At 42.2% G+C, this 21,547-nt stretch overlaps 1 protein-coding gene across 6 annotated transcripts in view; it reads left to right on the forward strand.

The window, feature by feature from the left end:
- Positions 1-21,547, forward strand: part of LOC115174086 (MAP7 domain-containing protein 1) — an 89,850-nt gene that overhangs the window by 46,011 nt on the left and 22,292 nt on the right. For 4 of the 6 annotated variants that reach the window (XM_029732749.1, XM_029732751.1, XM_029732750.1 and 1 more), the window contains exons 2-6: positions 12,773-13,147; positions 16,001-16,069; positions 16,900-16,920; positions 19,776-19,939; positions 20,864-20,972. In XM_029732749.1, the coding sequence (XP_029588609.1) occupies positions 12,773-13,147; positions 16,001-16,069; positions 16,900-16,920; positions 19,776-19,939; positions 20,864-20,972 (738 nt within the window). The remainder of the gene's footprint in view (positions 1-12,772; positions 13,148-16,000; positions 16,070-16,899; positions 16,921-19,775; positions 19,940-20,863; positions 20,973-21,547) is intronic. The other 2 variants (XM_029732752.1, XM_029732754.1) reach the window with 1 other exon arrangement.

A 21,547-nucleotide genomic window follows, 5' to 3' on the forward strand; every position in this document is an offset into this window, starting at 1 on the left:
TCCCCCTCTTTCCTTTTCTCTCTGTCTCTCTCTGTATCCCCACCTCTCTCTCTCATTCTCTCTCCTCTCTCTCTACTCCCCCTCTTTCCTTTTCTCTCTGTCTCTCTCTGTCTCTCTCTGTATCCCCACCTCTCTCTGTCTCTCTCTGTATTCCCACCTCTCTCTCTGTCTCTCTCTGTCTCTCTCTGTCTCTCTCTGTCTCTCTCTGTCTCTCTCTGTATTCCCACCTCTCTCTCTCCTACTATCTTTCTCAATCTATTACCAAAAAATCGATGTATTCCCTAACTTCCTTCCCTCTACCTTTGAATGTGTCTTGTGTGTTTTTGGGAAAGCTGAGCCTGGTCTTCCTTTGAAGATAAGTCAGATGTATTACACACTGTTTCTGCATCCCAAATGGCACCCTATTCCCTATATAGGCTAGTGCACTACTTTTGACCAGGGCCCATATGGCTCTGGTCCAAAGCAGTGCACTATATAGCAAATAGGGTGCCATATTGGAAACAAGGTGTGCCTCCTGCCAGTCCTGTCCCTGAGATGTCTGATGGTGGGTGAGCTTGGCTCTGCAGAACCGAAAGCTCTGGTGAGAGAGGAGGAGTGGGGGAGTGTGACTGATGTGTGTGAATTGGGTGAGAAGGAGATGTTAATGAAGGGTAATGGGGTTGGAGTTTTGGGGATAATGACACCAGACAGTTCTTCCCAGTGAAGGTGTTTTGGTCTGGGAGCAGAATGGGATGATGCTAGCGTTGGTTAGCATCACTAGTGCTAGCATCACATCATCGTACTGGCTTGACAAGAAATGCAGTTAACATATATAATACTCTACCAATTGTGTCCTGGGACAGGTGTTAGTAATGTTCAGATAATGTTGATATCAATCATCTGTAAATATTCTACTTGAAAAGGAGAACCAAACACTCTAGGAGCTCAGATGTAATAACGTAATGACCTAATAACCAACGTTTCAACAGACAAGCTGTCTTCATCAGGGTATAATGACAAACACTGTGGGTCACTAGTTTATACAGACAAGCTGTCTTCATCAGGGTATAATGACAAACACTGTGGGTCACTAGTTTATACAGACAAGCTGTCTTCATCAGGGTATAATGACAAACACTGTGGGTCACTAGTTTATACAGACAAGCTGTCTTCATCAGGGTATAATGACAGACACTGTGGGTCACTAGTTTATACAGACAAGCTGTCTTCATCAGGGTATAATGACAGACACTGTGGGTCACTAGTTTATACAGACAAGCTGTCTTCATCAGGGTATAATGACAAACACTGTGGGTCACTAGTTTATACAGACAAGCTGTCTTCATCAGGGTTATAATGACAGACACTGTGGGTCACTAGTTTATACAGACAAGCTGTCTTCATCAGGGTATAATGACAAACACTGTGGGTCACTAGTTTATACAGACAAGCTGTCTTCATCAGGGTATAATGACAAACACTGTAGGTCACTAGTTTATACAGACAAGCTGTCTTCATCAGGGTATAATGACAAACACTGTGGGTCACTAGTTTATACAGACAAGCTGTCTTCATCAGGGTATAATGACAGACACTGTGGGTCACTAGTTTATACAGACAAGCTGTCTTCATCAGGGTATAATGACAGACACTGTGGGTCACTAGTTTATACAGACAAGCTGTCTTCATCAGGGTATAATGACAAACACTGTGGGTCACTAGTTTATACAGACAAGCTGTCTTCATCAGGGTATAATGACAGACACTGTGGGTCACTAGTTTATACAGACAAGCTGTCTTCATCAGGGTTATAATGACAAACACTGTGGGTCACTAGTTTATACAGACAAGCTGTCTTCATCAGGGTATAATGACAAACACTGTAGGTCACTAGTTTATACAGACAAGCTGTCTTCATCAGGGTATAATGACAGACACTGTGGGTCACTAGTTTATACAGACAAGCTGTCTTCATCAGGGTATAATGACAGACACTGTGGGTCACTAGTTTATACAGACAAGCTGTCTTCATCAGGGTATAATGACAGACACTGCGGGTCACTAGTTTATACAGACAAGCTGTCTTCATCAGGGTATAATGACAAACACTGTGGGTCACTAGTTTAAACAGACAAGCTGTCTTCATCAGGGTATAATGACAGACACTGCGGGTCACTAGTTTATACAGACAAGCTGTCTTCATCAGGGTATAATGACAAACACTGCAGGTAACTGGTTTATACAGACAAGCTGTCTTCATCAGGGTATAATGACAAACACTGTGGGTCACTAGTTTATACAGACAAGCTGTCTTCATCAGGGTATAATGACAGACACTGCAGGTAACTGGTTTATACAGACAAGCTGTCTTCATCAGGGTATAATGACAAACACTGCGGGTCACTAGTTTATACAGACAAGCTGTCTTCATCAGGGTATAATGACAGACACTGTGGGTCACTAGTTTATACAGACAAGCTGTCTTCATCAGGGTATAATGACAAACACTGTGGGTCACTAGTTTATACAGACAAGCTGTCTTCATCAGGGTATAATGACAGACACTGCGGGTCACTAGTTTATACAGACAAGCTGTCTTCATCAGGGTATAATGACAGACACTGCGGGTCACTAGTTTAAACAGACAAGCTGTCTTCATCAGGGTATAATGACAAACACTGTGGGTCACTAGTTTATACAGACAAGCTGTCTTCATCAGGGTATAATGACAGACACTGCGGGTCACTAGTTTAAACAGACAAGCTGTCTTCATCAGGGTATAATGACAAACACTGTGGGTCACTAGTTTATACAGACAAGCTGTCTTCATCAGGGTTTAATGACAAACTCTGCGGGTCACTAGTTTATACAGACAAGCTGTCTTCATCAGGGTATAATGACAAACACTGCAGGTCACTAGTTTATACAGACAAGCTGTCTTCATCAGGGTATAATGACAAACACTGTGGGTCACTAGTTTATACAGACAAGCTGTCTTCATCAGGGTATAATGACAGACACTGCAGGTCACTAGTTTATACAGACAAGCTGTCTTCATCAGGGTATAATGACAAACACTGTGGGTCACTAGTTTATACAGACAAGCTGTCTTCATCAGGGTATAATGACAAACACTGCAGGTAACTGGTTTATAGAGACAAGCTGTCTTCATCAGGGTATAATGACAAACACTGTGGGTCACTAGTTTATACAGACAAGCTGTCTTCATCAGGGTATAATGACAGACACTGCAGGTAACTGGTTTATACAGACAAGCTGTCTTCATCAGGGTATAATGACAGACACTGTGGGTCACTAGTTTAAACAGACAAGCTGTCTTCATCAGGGTATAATGACAAACACTGTGGGTCACTAGTTTATACAGACAAGCTGTCTTCATCAGGGTATAATGACAAACACTGTGGGTCACTAGTTTATACAGACAAGCTGTCTTCATCAGGGTATAATGACAAACACTGTGGGTCACTAGTTTATACAGACAAGCTGTCTTCATCAGGGTATAATGACAAACACTGTGGGTCACTAGTTTATACAGACAAGCTGTCTTCATCAGGGTATAATGACAAACACTGTGGGTCACTAGTTTATACAGACAAGCTGTCTTCATCAGGGTATAATGACAGACACTGTGGGTCACTAGTTTATACAGACAAGCTGTCTTCATCAGGGTATAATGACAAACACTGTGGGTAACTGGTTTATACAGAAAAGCTGTCTTCATCAGGGTATAATGACAAACACAGTGGGTAACTGGTTTATACAGACAAGCTGTCTTCATCAGGGTATAATGACAAACACTGTGGGTAACTGGTTTATACAGACAAGCTGTCTTCATCAGGGTATAATGACAAACACTGTGGGTCACTAGTTTATACAGACAAGCTGTCTTCATCAGGGTATAATGACAAACACTGTGGGTCACTAGTTTATACAGACAAGCTGTCTTCATCAGGGTATAATGACAAACACTGTGGGTCACTAGTTTATACAGACAAGCTGTCTTCATCAGGGTATAATGACAAACACTGTGGGTCACTAGTTTAAACAGACAAGCTGTCTTCATCAGGGTATAATGACAAACACTGTGGGTCACTAGTTTATACAGACAAGCTGTCTTCATCAGGGTATAATGACAAACACTGTGGGTCACTAGTTTATACAGACAAGCTGTCTTCATCAGGGTATAATGACAGACACTGTGGGTCACTAGTTTATACAGACAAGCTGTCTTCATCAGGGTATAATGACAAACACTGTGGGTCACTAGTTTATACAGACAAGCTGTCTTCATCAGGGTATAATGACAAACACTGTGTGCCACTAGTTTATACAGACAAGCTGTCTTCATCAGGGTATAATGACAAACACTGTGGGTCACTAGTTTATACAGACAAGCTGTCTTCATCAGGGTATAATGACAAACACTGTAGGTCACTAGTTTATACAGACAAGCTGTCTTCATCAGGGTATAATGACAAACACTGTGGGTCACTAGTTTATACAGACAAGCTGTCTTCATCAGGGTATAATGACAAACACTGTGGGTCACTAGTTTCAACAGACAAGCTGTCTTCATCAGGGTATAATGACAAACACTGTGGGTCACTAGTTTATACAGACAAGCTGTCTTCATCAGGGTATAATGACAAACACTGTGGGTCACTAGTTTATACAGACAAGCTGTCTTCATCAGGGTATAATGACAAACACTGTGGGTCACTAGTTTCAACAGACAAGCTGTCTTCATCAGGGTATAATGACAAACACTGTAGGTCACTAGTTTATACAGACAAGCTGTCTTCATCAGGGTATAATGACAAACACTGTCGGTCACTAGTTTATACAGACAAGCTGTCTTCATCAGGGTATAATGACAGACACTGTGGGTCACTAGTTTATACAGACAAGCTGTCTTCATCAGGGTATAATGACAAACACTGTGGGTCACTAGTTTATACAGACAAGCTGTCTTCATCAGGGTATAATGACAGACACTGCAGGTAACTGGTTTATACAGACAAGCTGTCTTCATCAGGGTATAATGACAAACACTGTGGGTCACTAGTTTATACAGACAAGCTGTCTTCATCAGGGTATAATGACAAACACTGTGGGTCACTAGTTTATACAGACAAGCTGTCTTCATCAGGGTATAATGACAGACACTGTGGGTCACTAGTTTATACAGACAAGCTGTCTTCATCAGGGTATAATGACAAACACTGTGGGTCACTAGTTTATACAGACAAGCTGTCTTCATCAGGGTATAATGACAAACACTGTGGGTCACTAGTTTATACAGACAAGCTGTCTTCATCAGGGTATAATGACAAACACTGTGGGTCACTAGTTTATACAGACAAGCTGTCTTCATCAGGGTATAATGACAGACACTGTGGGTCACTAGTTTATACAGACAAGCTGTCTTCATCAGGGTATAATGACAGACACTGTGGGTCACTAGTTTATACAGACAAGCTGTCTTCATCAGGGTATAATGACAAACACTGTGGGTCACTAGTTTATACAGACAAGCTGTCTTCATCAGGGTATAATGACAGACACTGCGGGTCACTAGTTTATACAGACAAGCTGTCTTCATCAGGGTATAATGACAGACACTGCGGGTCACTAGTTTAAACAGACAAGCTGTCTTCATCAGGGTATAATGACAAACACTGTGGGTCACTAGTTTATACAGACAAGCTGTCTTCATCAGGGTATAATGACAGACACTGCGGGTCACTAGTTTAAACAGACAAGCTGTCTTCATCAGGGTATAATGACAAACACTGTGGGTCACTAGTTTATACAGACAAGCTGTCTTCATCAGGGTATAATGACAAACACTGTAGGTCACTAGTTTATACAGACAAGCTGTCTTCATCAGGGTATAATGACAAACACTGTGGGTCACTAGTTTATACAGACAAGCTGTCTTCATCAGGGTATAATGACAAACACTGTGGGTCACTAGTTTATACAGACAAGCTGTCTTCATCAGGGTATAATGACAAACACTGTGGGTCACTAGTTTATACAGACAAGCTGTCTTCATCAGGGTATAATGACAAACACTGTGGGTAACTAGTTTATACAGACAAGCTGTCTTCATCAGGGTATAATGACAAACACTGTGGGTCACTAGTTTATACAGACAAGCTGTCTTCATCAGGGTATAATGACAAACACTGCAGGTCACTAGTTTATACAGACAAGCTGTCTTCATCAGGGTATAATGACAGACACTGCGGGTCACTAGTTTATACAGACAAGCTGTCTTCATCAGGGTATAATGACAGACACTGTGGGTAACTAGTTTATACAGACAAGCTGTCTTCATCAGGGTATAATGACAAACACTGCAGGTCACTAGTTTATACAGACAAGCTTTCTTCATCAGGGTATAATGACAGACACTGTGGGTCACTAGTTTATACAGACAAGCTGTCTTCATCAGGGTATAATGACAAACACTGTGTGTCACTAGTTTATACAGACAAGCTGTCTTCATCAGGGTATAATGACAAACACTGTGGGTCACTAGTTTATACAGACAAGCTGTCTTCATCAGGGTATAATGACAAACACTGTGTGTCACTAGTTTATACAGACAAGCTGTCTTCATCAGGGTATAATGACAAACACTGTGGGCCACTAGTTTATACAGACAAGCTGTCTTCATCAGGGTATAATGACAGACACTGTGGGTCACTAGTTTATACAGACAAGCTGTCTTCATCAGGGTATAATGACAGACACTGCAGGTAACTAGTTTATACAGACAAGCTGTCTTCATCAGGGTATAATGACAGACACTGTGGGTCACTAGTTTATACAGACAAGCTGTCTTCATCAGGGTATAATGACAAACACTGTGGGTCACTAGTTTATACAGACAAGCTGTCTTCATCAGGGTATAATGACAGACACTGTGGGTCACTAGTTTATACAGACAAGCTGTCTTCATCAGGGTATAATGACAAACACTGTGGGTCACTAGTTTATACAGACAAGCTGTCTTCATCAGGGTATAATGACAGACACTGCGGGTCACTAGTTTATACAGACAAGCTGTCTTCATCAGGGTATAATGACAGACACTGCGGGTCACTAGTTTAAACAGACAAGCTGTCTTCATCAGGGTATAATGACAAACACTGTGGGTCACTAGTTTATACAGACAAGCTGTCTTCATCAGGGTATAATGACAGACACTGCGGGTCACTAGTTTAAACAGACAAGCTGTCTTCATCAGGGTATAATGACAAACACTGTGGGTCACTAGTTTATACAGACAAGCTGTCTTCATCAGGGTATAATGACAAACACTGTGGGTCACTAGTTTATACAGACAAGCTGTCTTCATCAGGGTATAATGACAAACACTGTGGGTCACTAGTTTATACAGACAAGCTGTCTTCATCAGGGTATAATGACAAACACTGTGGGTCACTAGTTTATACAGACAAGCTGTCTTCATCAGGGTATAATGACAGACACTGTGGGTCACTAGTTTATACAGACAAGCTGTCTTCATCAGGGTATAATGACAGACACTGTGGGTCACTAGTTTATACAGACAAGCTGTCTTCATCAGGGTATAATGACAAACACTGTGGGTCACTAGTTTATACAGACAAGCTGTCTTCATCAGGGTATAATGACAGACACTGCGGGTCACTAGTTTATACAGACAAGCTGTCTTCATCAGGGTATAATGACAGACACTGCGGGTCACTAGTTTAAACAGACAAGCTGTCTTCATCAGGGTATAATGACAAACACTGTGGGTCACTAGTTTATACAGACAAGCTGTCTTCATCAGGGTATAATGACAGACACTGCGGGTCACTAGTTTAAACAGACAAGCTGTCTTCATCAGGGTATAATGACAAACACTGTGGGTCACTAGTTTATACAGACAAGCTGTCTTCATCAGGGTATAATGACAAACACTGTAGGTCACTAGTTTATACAGACAAGCTGTCTTCATCAGGGTATAATGACAAACACTGTGGGTCACTAGTTTATACAGACAAGCTGTCTTCATCAGGGTATAATGACAAACACTGTGGGTCACTAGTTTATACAGACAAGCTGTCTTCATCAGGGTATAATGACAAACACTGTGGGTCACTAGTTTATACAGACAAGCTGTCTTCATCAGGGTATAATGACAAACACTGTGGGTAACTAGTTTATACAGACAAGCTGTCTTCATCAGGGTATAATGACAAACACTGTGGGTCACTAGTTTATACAGACAAGCTGTCTTCATCAGGGTATAATGACAAACACTGCAGGTCACTAGTTTATACAGACAAGCTGTCTTCATCAGGGTATAATGACAGACACTGCGGGTCACTAGTTTATACAGACAAGCTGTCTTCATCAGGGTATAATGACAGACACTGTGGGTAACTAGTTTATACAGACAAGCTGTCTTCATCAGGGTATAATGACAAACACTGCAGGTCACTAGTTTATACAGACAAGCTGTCTTCATCAGGGTATAATGACAGACACTGTGGGTCACTAGTTTATACAGACAAGCTGTCTTCATCAGGGTATAATGACAAACACTGTGTGTCACTAGTTTATACAGACAAGCTGTCTTCATCAGGGTATAATGACAAACACTGTGGGTCACTAGTTTATACAGACAAGCTGTCTTCATCAGGGTATAATGACAAACACTGTGTGTCACTAGTTTATACAGACAAGCGGTCTTCATCAGGGTATAATGACAAACACTGTGGGCCACTAGTTTATACAGACAAGCTGTCTTCATCAGGGTATAATGACAGACACTGTGGGTCACTAGTTTATACAGACAAGCTGTCTTCATCAGGGTATAATGACAGACACTGCAGGTAACTAGTTTATACAGACAAGCTGTCTTCATCAGGGTATAATGACAGACACTGTGGGTCACTAGTTTATACAGACAAGCTGTCTTCATCAGGGTATAATGACAAACACTGTGGGTCACTAGTTTATACAGACAAGCTGTCTTCATCAGGGTATAATGACAGACACTGTGGGTCACTAGTTTATACAGACAAGCTGTCTTCATCAGGGTATAATGACAAACACTGTGGGTCACTAGTTTATACAGACAAGCTGTCTTCATCAGGGTATAATGACAGACACTGCGGGTCACTAGTTTATACAGACAAGCTGTCTTCATCAGGGTATAATGACAGACACTGCGGGTCACTAGTTTAAACAGACAAGCTGTCTTCATCAGGGTATAATGACAAACACTGTGGGTCACTAGTTTATACAGACAAGCTGTCTTCATCAGGGTATAATGACAGACACTGCGGGTCACTAGTTTAAACAGACAAGCTGTCTTCATCAGGGTATAATGACAAACACTGTGGGTCACTAGTTTATACAGACAAGCTGTCTTCATCAGGGTTTAATGACAAACTCTGCGGGTCACTAGTTTATACAGACAAGCTGTCTTCATCAGGGTATAATGACAAACACTGCAGGTCACTAGTTTATACAGACAAGCTGTCTTCATCAGGGTATAATGACAAACACTGTGGGTCACTAGTTTATACAGACAAGCTGTCTTCATCAGGGTATAATGACAGACACTGCAGGTCACTAGTTTATACAGACAAGCTGTCTTCATCAGGGTATAATGACAAACACTGTGGGTCACTAGTTTATACAGACAAGCTGTCTTCATCAGGGTATAATGACAAACACTGCAGGTAACTGGTTTATACAGACAAGCTGTCTTCATCAGGGTATAATGACAAACACTGTGGGTCACTAGTTTATACAGACAAGCTGTCTTCATCAGGGTATAATGACAGACACTGCAGGTAACTGGTTTATACAGACAAGCTGTCTTCATCAGGGTATAATGACAAACACTGTGGGTCACTAGTTTATACAGACAAGCTGTCTTCATCAGGGTATAATGACAGACACTGTGGGTCACTAGTTTATACAGACAAGCTGTCTTCATCAGGGTATAATGACAAACACTGTGGGTCACTAGTTTATACAGACAAGCTGTCTTCATCAGGGTATAATGACAGACACTGCGGGTCACTAGTTTATACAGACAAGCTGTCTTCATCAGGGTATAATGACAGACACTGCGGGTCACTAGTTTAAACAGACAAGCTGTCTTCATCAGGGTATAATGACAAACACTGTGGGTCACTAGTTTATACAGACAAGCTGTCTTCATCAGGGTATAATGACAGACACTGCGGGTCACTAGTTTAAACAGACAAGCTGTCTTCATCAGGGTATAATGACAAACACTGTGGGTCACTAGTTTATACAGACAAGCTGTCTTCATCAGGGTTTAATGACAAACTCTGCGGGTCACTAGTTTATACAGACAAGCTGTCTTCATCAGGGTATAATGACAAACACTGCAGGTCACTAGTTTATACAGACAAGCTGTCTTCATCAGGGTATAATGACAAACACTGTGGGTCACTAGTTTATACAGACAAGCTGTCTTCATCAGGGTATAATGACAGACACTGCAGGTCACTAGTTTATACAGACAAGCTGTCTTCATCAGGGTATAATGACAAACACTGTGGGTCACTAGTTTATACAGACAAGCTGTCTTCATCAGGGTATAATGACAAACACTGCAGGTAACTGGTTTATACAGACAAGCTGTCTTCATCAGGGTATAATGACAAACACTGTGGGTCACTAGTTTATACAGACAAGCTGTCTTCATCAGGGTATAATGACAGACACTGCAGGTAACTGGTTTATACAGACAAGCTGTCTTCATCAGGGTATAATGACAGACACTGTGGGTCACTAGTTTAAACAGACAAGCTGTCTTCATCAGGGTATAATGACAAACACTGTGGGTCACTAGTTTATACAGACAAGCTGTCTTCATCAGGGTATAATGACAAACACTGTGGGTCACTAGTTTATACAGACAAGCTGTCTTCATCAGGGTATAATGACAAACACTGTGGGTCACTAGTTTATACAGACAAGCTGTCTTCATCAGGGTATAATGACAAACACTGTGGGTCACTAGTTTATACAGACAAGCTGTCTTCATCAGGGTATAATGACAAACACTGTGGGTCACTAGTTTATACAGACAAGCTGTCTTCATCAGGGTATAATGACAGACACTGTGGGTCACTAGTTTATACAGACAAGCTGTCTTCATCAGGGTATAATGACAAACACTGTGGGTAACTGGTTTATACAGACAAGCTGTCTTCATCAGGGTATAATGACAAACACTGTGGGTAACTGGTTTATACAGACAAGCTGTCTTCATCAGGGTATAATGACAAACACTGTGGGTAACTGGTTTATACAGACAAGCTGTCTTCATCAGGGTATAATGACAAACACTGTGGGTCACTAGTTTATACAGACAAGCTGTCTTCATCAGGGTATAATGACAAACACTGTGGGTCACTAGTTTATACAGACAAGCTGTCTTCATCAGGGTATAATGACAAACACTGTGGGTCACTAGTTTATACAGACAAGCTGTCTTCATCAGGGTATAATGACAAACACTGTGGGTCACTAGTTTATACAGACAAGCTGTCTTCATCAGGGTATAATGACAAACACTGTGTGTCACTAGTTTATACAGACAAGCTGTCTTCATCAGGGTATAATGACAAACACTGTGGGTCACTAGTTTATACAGACAAGCTGTCTTCATCAGGGTATAATGACAGACACTGTGGGTCACTAGTTTATACAGACAAGCTGTCTTCATCAGGGTATAATGACAAACACTGTGGGTCACTAGTTTATACAGACAAGCTGTCTTCATCAGGGTATAATGACAAACACTGTGTGCCACTAGTTTATACAGACAAGCTGTCTTCATCAGGGTATAATGACAAACACTGTGGGTCACTAGTTTATACAGACAAGCTGTCTTCATCAGGGTATAATGACAAACACTGTGGGTCACTAGTTTATACAGACAAGCTGTCTTCATCAGGGTATAATGACAAACACTGTGGGTCACTAGTTTATACAGACAAGCTGTCTTCATCAGGGTATAATGACAAACACTGTGGGTCACTAGTTTATACAGACAAGCTGTCTTCATCAGGGTATAATGACAAACACTGTGGGTCACTAGTTTATACAGACAAGCTGTCTTCATCAGGGTATAATGACAAACACTGTGGGTCACTAGTTTATACAGACAAGCTGTCTTCATCAAGGTATAATGACAAACACTGTGGGTCACTAGTTTATACAGACAAGCTGTCTTCATCAGGGTATAATGACAAACACTGTAGGTCACTAGTTTATACAGACAAGCTGTCTTCATCAGGGTATAATGACAAACACTGTGGGTCACTAGTTTATACAGACAAGCTGTCTTCATCAGGGTATAATGACAAACACTGTAGGTCACTAGTTTATACAGACAAGCTGTCTTCATCAGGGTATAATGACAAACACTGTAGGTCACTAGTTTATACAGACAAGCTGTCTTCATCAGGGTATAATGACAAACACTGTAGGTCACTAGTTTATACAGACAAGCTGTCTTCATCAGGGTATAATGACAAACACTGTAGGTCACTAGTTTATAAAGTGTCAAAGAACACACACAGGTGTCTGTAATCATGGCGGGTGGGTGTGGCCTGATATCATTGGATATCATAAATACTCTACTTGCACATGTATTCCATATTTCGATATTTTAGGAAATTAAACAAATATCTTGTCTTCAAACTTTCTCTTTATGAATGTTTTCTCTTTCTTCCAGGTATCCCCTCCACACCAGAGCCTTTGGCCATCCAGAATGAAGACAAGAACATAGTGAAGGACCTTCTGACATCAGACGACTCAGCCATCTCAGACCTCTCCCCAGAGTCCTGTCCCAAAACAGACCCCTCCTCCAAGACAGACCCCTCCTCCAAGACAGACCCCTCCTCCAAGACAGACCCCTCCTCCAAGACAGACCCCTCCTCCAAGATAGACCCCTCCTCCAAGATAGACCCCTCCACCAAGACAGACCCCTCCACCAAGACAGACCCCTCCACCAAGACAGACCCCTCCACCAAGACAGACCCCTCCTCCAAGACAGATGCTAGACCTGGCACCCCTGGGTCTGTCACCAGCCCCCATCCCAAAAAAGGAGGTACATTATTCAACACGTGGCCTGTGCTCAGAACAGCTCTGAGACTGAGAGACACACTGTAACCAGGAAGATAAGGAAATAGCATGGGGTTAGACATCCAGTGTGAGGTGTAGAGTTTGGTAACTGTTGAAGCTAGTTGTCATGTGAGGGGAGAACCATTCAGTGATTCATGTCTGTGGACTGGTGAAAGGTTTCTCAGACTAATCTAATGGATCTCCAGCCATTACAGACCCAGTCAGACAGATGGCAGTGGGTGAACTACAAATCTTCATTTGTTAGGGGAGTGGTGGACGGTATGGAGGGGGAGGGACAAGGGTGTTGTAGTGGGGCCTTGTGTTGGGATAGGACTTCCAGGCTTAGGGAGTTTTCCTGAACCTTCCCCAGCATGTCTCTCCAGCCTCCAGCCTTGTCTCTCCAGCCTCCAGCCTTGTCTCTCCAGACACCAGGTTTGTCTCTCCAGACACCAGGTTTGTCTCTCCAGACACCAGGTTTGTCTCTTCAGACTCCAGTCTTGGCTGTGAGACTCCAGTCCTGGCTGTGAGACTCCAGTTTTGGCTGTGAGACGCCAGTTTTGGCTGTGAGACTCCAGTCCTGGCTGTGAGACGCCAGTCCTGGCTGTGAGACGCCAGTCCTGGCTGTGAGACGCCATTCTTGGCTGTGAGACGCCAGTCCTGGTTGTGAGACTCCAGTACAGGAATTCACCCTTTGATTGTGGTCGTGGGAGGAAAGAGTTGTTGCTATAGTGACGGCCGGAGCTCTTGCTGCAGGGCCCTCAGGTTGGCGGAGAAAACGCGGCATACATATGACATAGCATGGGTCTCCAAAAAAGAGACTTTGGTTAACCCAGGGCCCCGTTTCCAATGCAGACATCTTCTAGGCCTAGGCTGAAACAGGATCTGAAATGAATATAAAAATCCTTCATCTTATGTTTGAGTTTATCAAAGAGGATCAGGGAGAACGTTGATAATTGCTGCAGACAGGAAATTCAGAAGAATACATGGCTGCATCCCAAATGGCACCCTATATAGTGCACGACTTTTGGTCAACGGTAGGGCACTATATAGGGAATAGGGTGCCATTTGGGGCGCACACATGAACGAATGAGTTCCCTTCCGGTTCACACAACACTGTTCAACTATTGAGTGAATAACATTATAGCATCGCAGCAGGAGATGTAGCTTCCTGTCCTTCATCTTGAAAATACACTACCGTTCAAATGTTTGGGGTCACTTAGAAATGTCCTTGTTTTTGAAAGAAAAGCGCATTTTTTGTCCATTAAAATAACATCAAATTGATCAGAAATACAGTGTAGACATTGTTAATGTTGTAAATGACTATTGTAGCTGGAAACGGCTGATTTTTTTAATGCAATATCTACATAGGCTTACAGAGGCCCATTATCAGCAACCATCACTCCTGTGTTCCAATGGCACGTTGTGTTAGCTAATCCAATTTTATCATTTTAAAAGGCTAATTGATCATTCAAAAAAACTTTTTGCAATTATGTTAGCACAGCTGAAAACTGTTGTTCTGATTAAAGAAGCAATAAAACTGGCCTTCTTTAGACTAGTTGAGTATCTGGAGCATCAGCATTTGTGGGTTCGATTACAGGCTCAAAATGGCCAGAAACAAAGACATTTCTTCTGAAAATCGTCAGTCTATTCTTGTTCAGAGAAATTAAGGCTATTCCATGCGAGAAATTGCCAAGAAACTGAAGATCTCGTACAACGCTGTGTACTACTCCCTTCACAGAACAGCACAAACTGGCTCTAACCAGAATAGAAAGAGGAGTGGGAGGCCCTGGTGCACAACTGAGCAAGAGGACAAGTACATTAGAGTGTCTAGTTTGAGAAACAGACACCTCACGAGTCCTCAACTGGCAGCTTCATTAAATAGTACCTGCAAAACCTCAGTCTCAGCGTCAACAGTGAAAAGGCAATTCTGGGATGCTGGCCTTCTAGGCAGAGTTCCTCTGTCCAGTGTGTGTGTTCTTTTGCCCATCTTAATCTTCCATTTTTATTGGCCAGTCTGAGATATGGCTTTTTCTTTGCAACTCTGCCTAGAAGGCCAGCATCCCAGAGTCGCCTCCTCACTGTTGACGTTGAGACTGATATTTTGCGGTTAGTATTGAATGAACGGTTTTCTAATTAGCCTTTTAAAATGATAAACTTGGATTAGCTAACACAACGTGCCATTGGAACACAGGAGTGATGGTTGCTGATAATGGTCCTCTGTACGCCTATGTAGGTATTCCATAAAAAGTCTGACGTTGCCACGACTTCTGCCAAAGTCGGTTCCTCTCCTTGTTCGGGCGGTGTTCGGCGGTCGACGTCACCGGTCTTCTAGCCATCGCCGATCCATTTTTCATGTTCCATTTGTTTTGTCTTGTTTTCACACACACCTGGTTTCAATTCCCTAATTACATGTGTTTGTTGTTTTGTATGCCGTTAGTTTTATATATTACACTGCTCTGGCTATTCACCAGGTTCTGCTCTCCTGCGTTTGACTTCCTTGCCACCACCCCTTACAGACGTTTCCAGCTACAAAAGTCATTTACAACATTAACAATGTCAACACTGTATTTCTGATCAATTGTATCTTATTTTAATGGACAAAAAAAATGTGCTTTTCTTTCAAAAACAAGGACATTTCTAAGTGACCCCAAACTTTTGAACGGTAGTGTATGTATGACATCACTCTAGTTTAGAATTGATGCAGGAATTGTTTCAACTACGTGACCTCTCTCATACCAGTATACTCTACATGACAGGTGTGATCAGCTGTTTGGTGCATTGATATTTTAGGTAAAAATAAATGTATATCTGATGGATAGTTATTTTTTTCTCTGCCTAGATGGGTTGACGACAGCGCAACGACAGAAGCTGGCTAAGGAGCGGAGGGAGGAGAGGGCCAAATACATTGGTAAACCCTAAAGGAAAATAAGCTGTAGAGAAATGTGTTTTCTGTTATCATGTGTGACATGTTGGTCTTGTCTGGTATGGAGGGCAAAGAGACTCAGCTAGTCATGTCTAGGGAAGCATCCAAAATGGCACCCTATCCCAGGGCCCTGGTCAAAAGTAGTGCACTATGAAGGGAATAGGGTGCCATTTGGATTCCTGACACAAGGCAGAGATATAGAAAGTATGGAATAAACCAATAGACACTGTATCCTTCAATATGTTGTATTACACTACCCTGAACTGTCCGCCTGTCTTTAACCATTGGCCTCTCTTACATTGTATTACTCTGCCATGAGGGTTCTGCCATGAGGGTTCTGCCATGAGGGTTCTGCCATTGGGAGTTCTGCCATGGGGGTTCTGCCATGGGGGTTCTGCCATGAGGGTTCTGCCATGAGGGTTCTGCCATTGGGGGTTCGGTCATGGGGGTTCTGCCATGAAGGTTCTGCCATGAGGGTTCTGCCATGGGAGTTCTGCCATGGGGGTTCTGCCATGGGGGTTCTGCCATGGGGGTTCTGCCATTGGGGGTTCTGCCATTGGGGGTTCTGCCATAGGGGTTCTGCCATAGGGGTTCGGTCATGGGGGTTCTGCCATGAGGGTTCTGCCATTGGGGATTCTGCCATGAGGGTTCTGCCATTGGGAGTTCTGCCATGGGGGTTCTGCCATGGGGGTTCTGCCATGAGGGTTCTGCCATGGGGGGTTCTGCCATGGGGGGGTTCTGCCATGGGGGTTTTTTCTTTCTAATGATTGATGGATATTAATTATTGCTGTTGTCTTCTCATTTTGCTGCTCCAGAACAGCAAACTCAGCTGCAAGGTAAGGCTACTCTATATGGCACTGTATAAGAGCAGCGTTGATAACATCAGTTGTTATCAGCAGCAGTCATGCTTTTCTCCACATCTCCACCTTGTGGTTGGGATGCAATGTATTATGCAATGTATTTTTATTTCAGTCTGCTTCTGAACAGTCTTTTCCTTTCTCGTTCATGAATCAGTTTTGTTGCTTTCTGAATGTTCACCTGTTGTTGTCTACTGGGAACCTCACAACATCCTGTTTGTCTCTGAGAAGAAGAATGATCAGATAGTTCAGTTATATGAGTCCCTCATCCTGTTTTTTCTTTCCTGTCTTCATTGTGTAGAGATGTGCCTTGCACCTTATTTCTTCCTGTTCTTCATACATGTTTGCATGTATACTTTTTGTTGGATCATTGTAATGTCTTTCCAGTATAGATTTTTCTTGACTTGATATGTTTTCAGGGTTTATTTTTATGTCAAGGTATTATGTGATCTTATTATCAACTCAGAGACACTTAGTACACTAGAATTTCCCCACAGCCTCATTCTTCCATAGCATTGGCTCAAGCCCCTTGTATGTACACTAAACCCAAAGCCTGTGCAATCAATCCAATCCAAGGTATTCCGTTAGCTTGTTTTCAACTCTACATGCAATACATCCCATCCCTTAACAATGTCCCAAGCCCCCCCCCCCCCCACCCTCTCTCCCTGTACGCTGAGGCCAAAGCTTCAGCAACCAACTGACCAATCAGAGGACGTCTCCCACTGAGCCGTCCCCCTGGGGCGAGGCGTGAAAAATGTGTAGTCATTACTGTGAACTGACCCGCCGTGCCTCTCAGACAGATTAGATGTAATTACTCATTTCATTAGATTCATTATAATCGCCATGCCAACGGAATCATTTCAGAAGCCAACCAATGGAAGAAGCCTTTTCTGTACCTGATTATTCCCTATGGGCCCTGGTCAAAAGTAGTGCACTAGATAGTGAATAGGGTGTCATTGGCCATAGGACTCTGGTCAAAAGTAGTGCACTAGATAGTGAATGGGGTGTCATTAGCCATAGGACTCTGGTCAAAAGTAGTGCACTTGATAGTGAATAGGGTGCCATTTGGAACAATCTCTCTGTCTGTCCAGGTGTAAGATATGAATCTCATATGGACTACAGCAGTCTGTAGTAAAGGTTTAGATCTCACCTCATCAAGCATTTATGGTTGGATGTACTACAGTATGTATACTGTATGTTTATGGTTGGATGTACTACAGTATGTATACTGTATGTTAATGGTTGGATGTACTACAGTACGTATACTGTACGTTTTATGGTTGGATGTACTACAGTATGTATACTGTATGTTTATGGTTGGTTGTACTACAGTATGTATACTGTACTGATGATGACATGCTGAGAAAAAAGGAACACATGATTATCATTTGTACTCGTCCCTTGAACCACATATGAGAGAGAACACACCATACATTAAGCCATGGGGCTGTTATGTAAGGGCCATTGTATATGAAGCTGTAGTAATGCTATTACAGTGTTAAAGTGCATGCACTCAATGTATTTAGCTAATGTATTTCTGCCAATCAGATGTACTGAAAATGAATATAATATGATTTTATTCCATGATGGAGAAATGGGAAAGTGTTGTCTTTGTGGATGGGGTGCAGACAGACTGCAGACAGACTAGAGTATTCTACCTCTTAACATAGAGAACGGCTAGGGAAGGACTGGTGAACAGAATACAAATCAGGACCTCGTCTTCTAACATCAAACACTCATGCATTTCTTTCAACGTTTTAATATTTCAGAATGAGGATTGCATGCTTTATTAAAGACATCTCACATTAATTTCCTCCTATTCAACACCGAGTTTCATCCAAAAAACCTCTTTACACGTATCCTGCCCCTCACCATGCTAGTCTACACGACACATGTGTATTGGGAGTAGGTCCACATGCAGGGGACTGAAAAACAGGAAATGCCACTCTGAGATACAGTACACGTGTGGCGTGTCTACCTCAGGGGAGGCCCAATGAGCTGAGAGGACACAGCTGGTGCACAGCATGTTGGGAGTTTAAACAAAGCAGAGTGATTGTGTTTTAATTGTGGCTGTCAGAAATGAGACGCAGACTGTGGAGTGAAACTCAGTATCTGCTAGAGGGCACTAATAAAACGCAGTGGGACACTACTACTAATAATACCACTACTACTACTACTACTACCACTAATAATAATAATACCACTACTGCTACTACTACTGTCAACTACTACTACTACTACTACTACTACTACTACTACTACTACTACTACTACTACTACTACTACTACTACTACTAATAATAATAATACCACCACTGCTACTACTACTGCTGCTGCTACTACTACTACTATTACTACTGCTGCTACTGCTGCTACTACTGCTACTACTAATAATAATAATACTAATACTGCTACTGCTACCTATCTAGCTAACTATCACATTCATTTGTTTTGTTTTGTTTCATTTGTTTTGTTTTCTTGAGTTTCCTGATGTATACACAATTCACCTTTTAGCTGCCATGTACAGTGCCCTCTGAATGTATTCAAGACCCCTTGACTTTTTCCACATTTTGTTAAGTTACAGCCTTATTCTAAAATTCATTTGTTTTTTCCCCTCCATCAATCTACACACAATACCCCATAATGACAAAGCAAAAACAGATTTGTAGAAATGTTTGCAAATAAAAATGTCAATTAATCAATTTTAGAATGAGGCTGTAACACAAAAAAAAGGAAAAAGTCAAGGGGTCTGAATAATTTCAGAACATTAAAATAAATAAAACTAAATCATGTGAAATAAAATGAATCTAAAAACCCCTGTACCCGTTGCCTAGCGACTAAGAAGGCCCAGTGGCTGGAGAAGGAGGAGAAGGCGAGGCGTCTGAGGGAGAGCCAGCTGGAGGAACGTAGGAGGAGGCTGGAGGACCAGAGACTGAAGCTTGAGAAACGCAGAGCCCTCCTGGAAGAGAAACAGAGGCAGAAACTAGAGAAGAACAAGGTGGGGACTGGAGGAGGGTCACCTTCAAGATCTCTCTGTTGCTCAAGTGTTGTGTTCAGTTTTGTAGGTAGTTATGTTACAGGCTAGGGTACAACATACTGTACCTAAGCGTATATCTTTGCTAGGTAAAGCTCCGCCTTATATCAGCTCACTGGTCACGATAACAACACTCACCCGTAGCACGCGTTCCAGCAGGTATATCTCACTGGTCACCCCCAAAGCCAATTCCTCCTTTGGCCGCCTTTCCTTCCATTTCTCTGCTGCCAATGACTGGAACAAATTGCAAAAATCGTTGAAGTTGGGGACTTATATCTCCCTCACTAACTTTAAATATCAGCTATCTGAGCAGCTTACCGATCGCTGCAGCTGTACATAACCCATCTGTAATTAGCCCATCCAATCTACCTACCTCATCCCCATATTGTTTTTATTTAGTTTTCTGCTCTTTTGCACACCAGTATTTCTACTTGCACATCATCTGCACATATATCACTCCAGTGTTAATCTGATAAATTGTAATTACTTCGCTACTATGGCCTATTTATTGCCTTACCTCCTTACTCCATTTGCACACACTGTATATAGACTTTTCTATTGTGTTATTGACTGTACGTTTGTTTATGTGTAACTCTGTGTTGTTGTTTATTGTCGCACTGCTTTGCTTTATCTTGGCCAGGTCGAAGTTGTAAATGAGAACTAGTTCTCAACTGGCCTACCTGGTTAAATAAAGGTGAAATATAAACATAAAAATAATATCTAAGTGTTTGCTGAATACATATATAAAAACACAGCTTTTGCTTTGGGGGGACAAGGTCACAGGGTACATACACAGAATGGTTGGAGGTTCTAGAAACATTACATGTTGAGGTCCTCAGTAGCTGTTTGAGTGAGTCAAAGTTTTGTCTCCTTTTTACCCCACCACAGGAGCGTTATGAGGCGGCCATCAAGAAGTCAACCAGGAAGACCTGGGCAGAGATCCGTCAGCAGAGATGGTCCTGGGCTGGAGGCCTTAACCAGACCTCACGCAGACAAAGTGAGTAGCACCTGAACCACACAGAACCTCATAGAACCACATTTACTACATAGACCTGAACCACACAGAACCTCATAGAACCACATATTACTACATAGACCTGAACCACACAGAACCTCATAGAACCACATATTACTACATAGACCTGAACCTCATAGAACCACATATTACTACATAGACCTGAACCACACAGAACCTCATAGAACCACATATTACTACATAGACCTGAACCACACAGAACCTCATAGAACCACATATTACTACATAGACCTGAACCACACAGAACCTCATAGAACCACATATTACTACATAGACCTGAACCACACAGAACCTCATAGAACCACATATTACTACATAGACCTGAACCACACAGAACCTCATAGAACCACATATTACTACATAGACCTGAACCACACAGAACCTCATAGAACCACATATTACTACATAGACCTGAACCACACAGAACCTCATAGAACCACATATTACTACATAGACCTGAACCACACAGAACCTCATAGAACCACATATTACTACATAGACCTGAACCACACAGAACCTCATAATGTCTCGTACAA

Source organism: Salmo trutta, chromosome 34, assembly GCF_901001165.1.
Source record: "Salmo trutta chromosome 34, fSalTru1.1, whole genome shotgun sequence".
Taxonomy (NCBI): Eukaryota; Metazoa; Chordata; class Actinopteri; order Salmoniformes; family Salmonidae; genus Salmo; species Salmo trutta.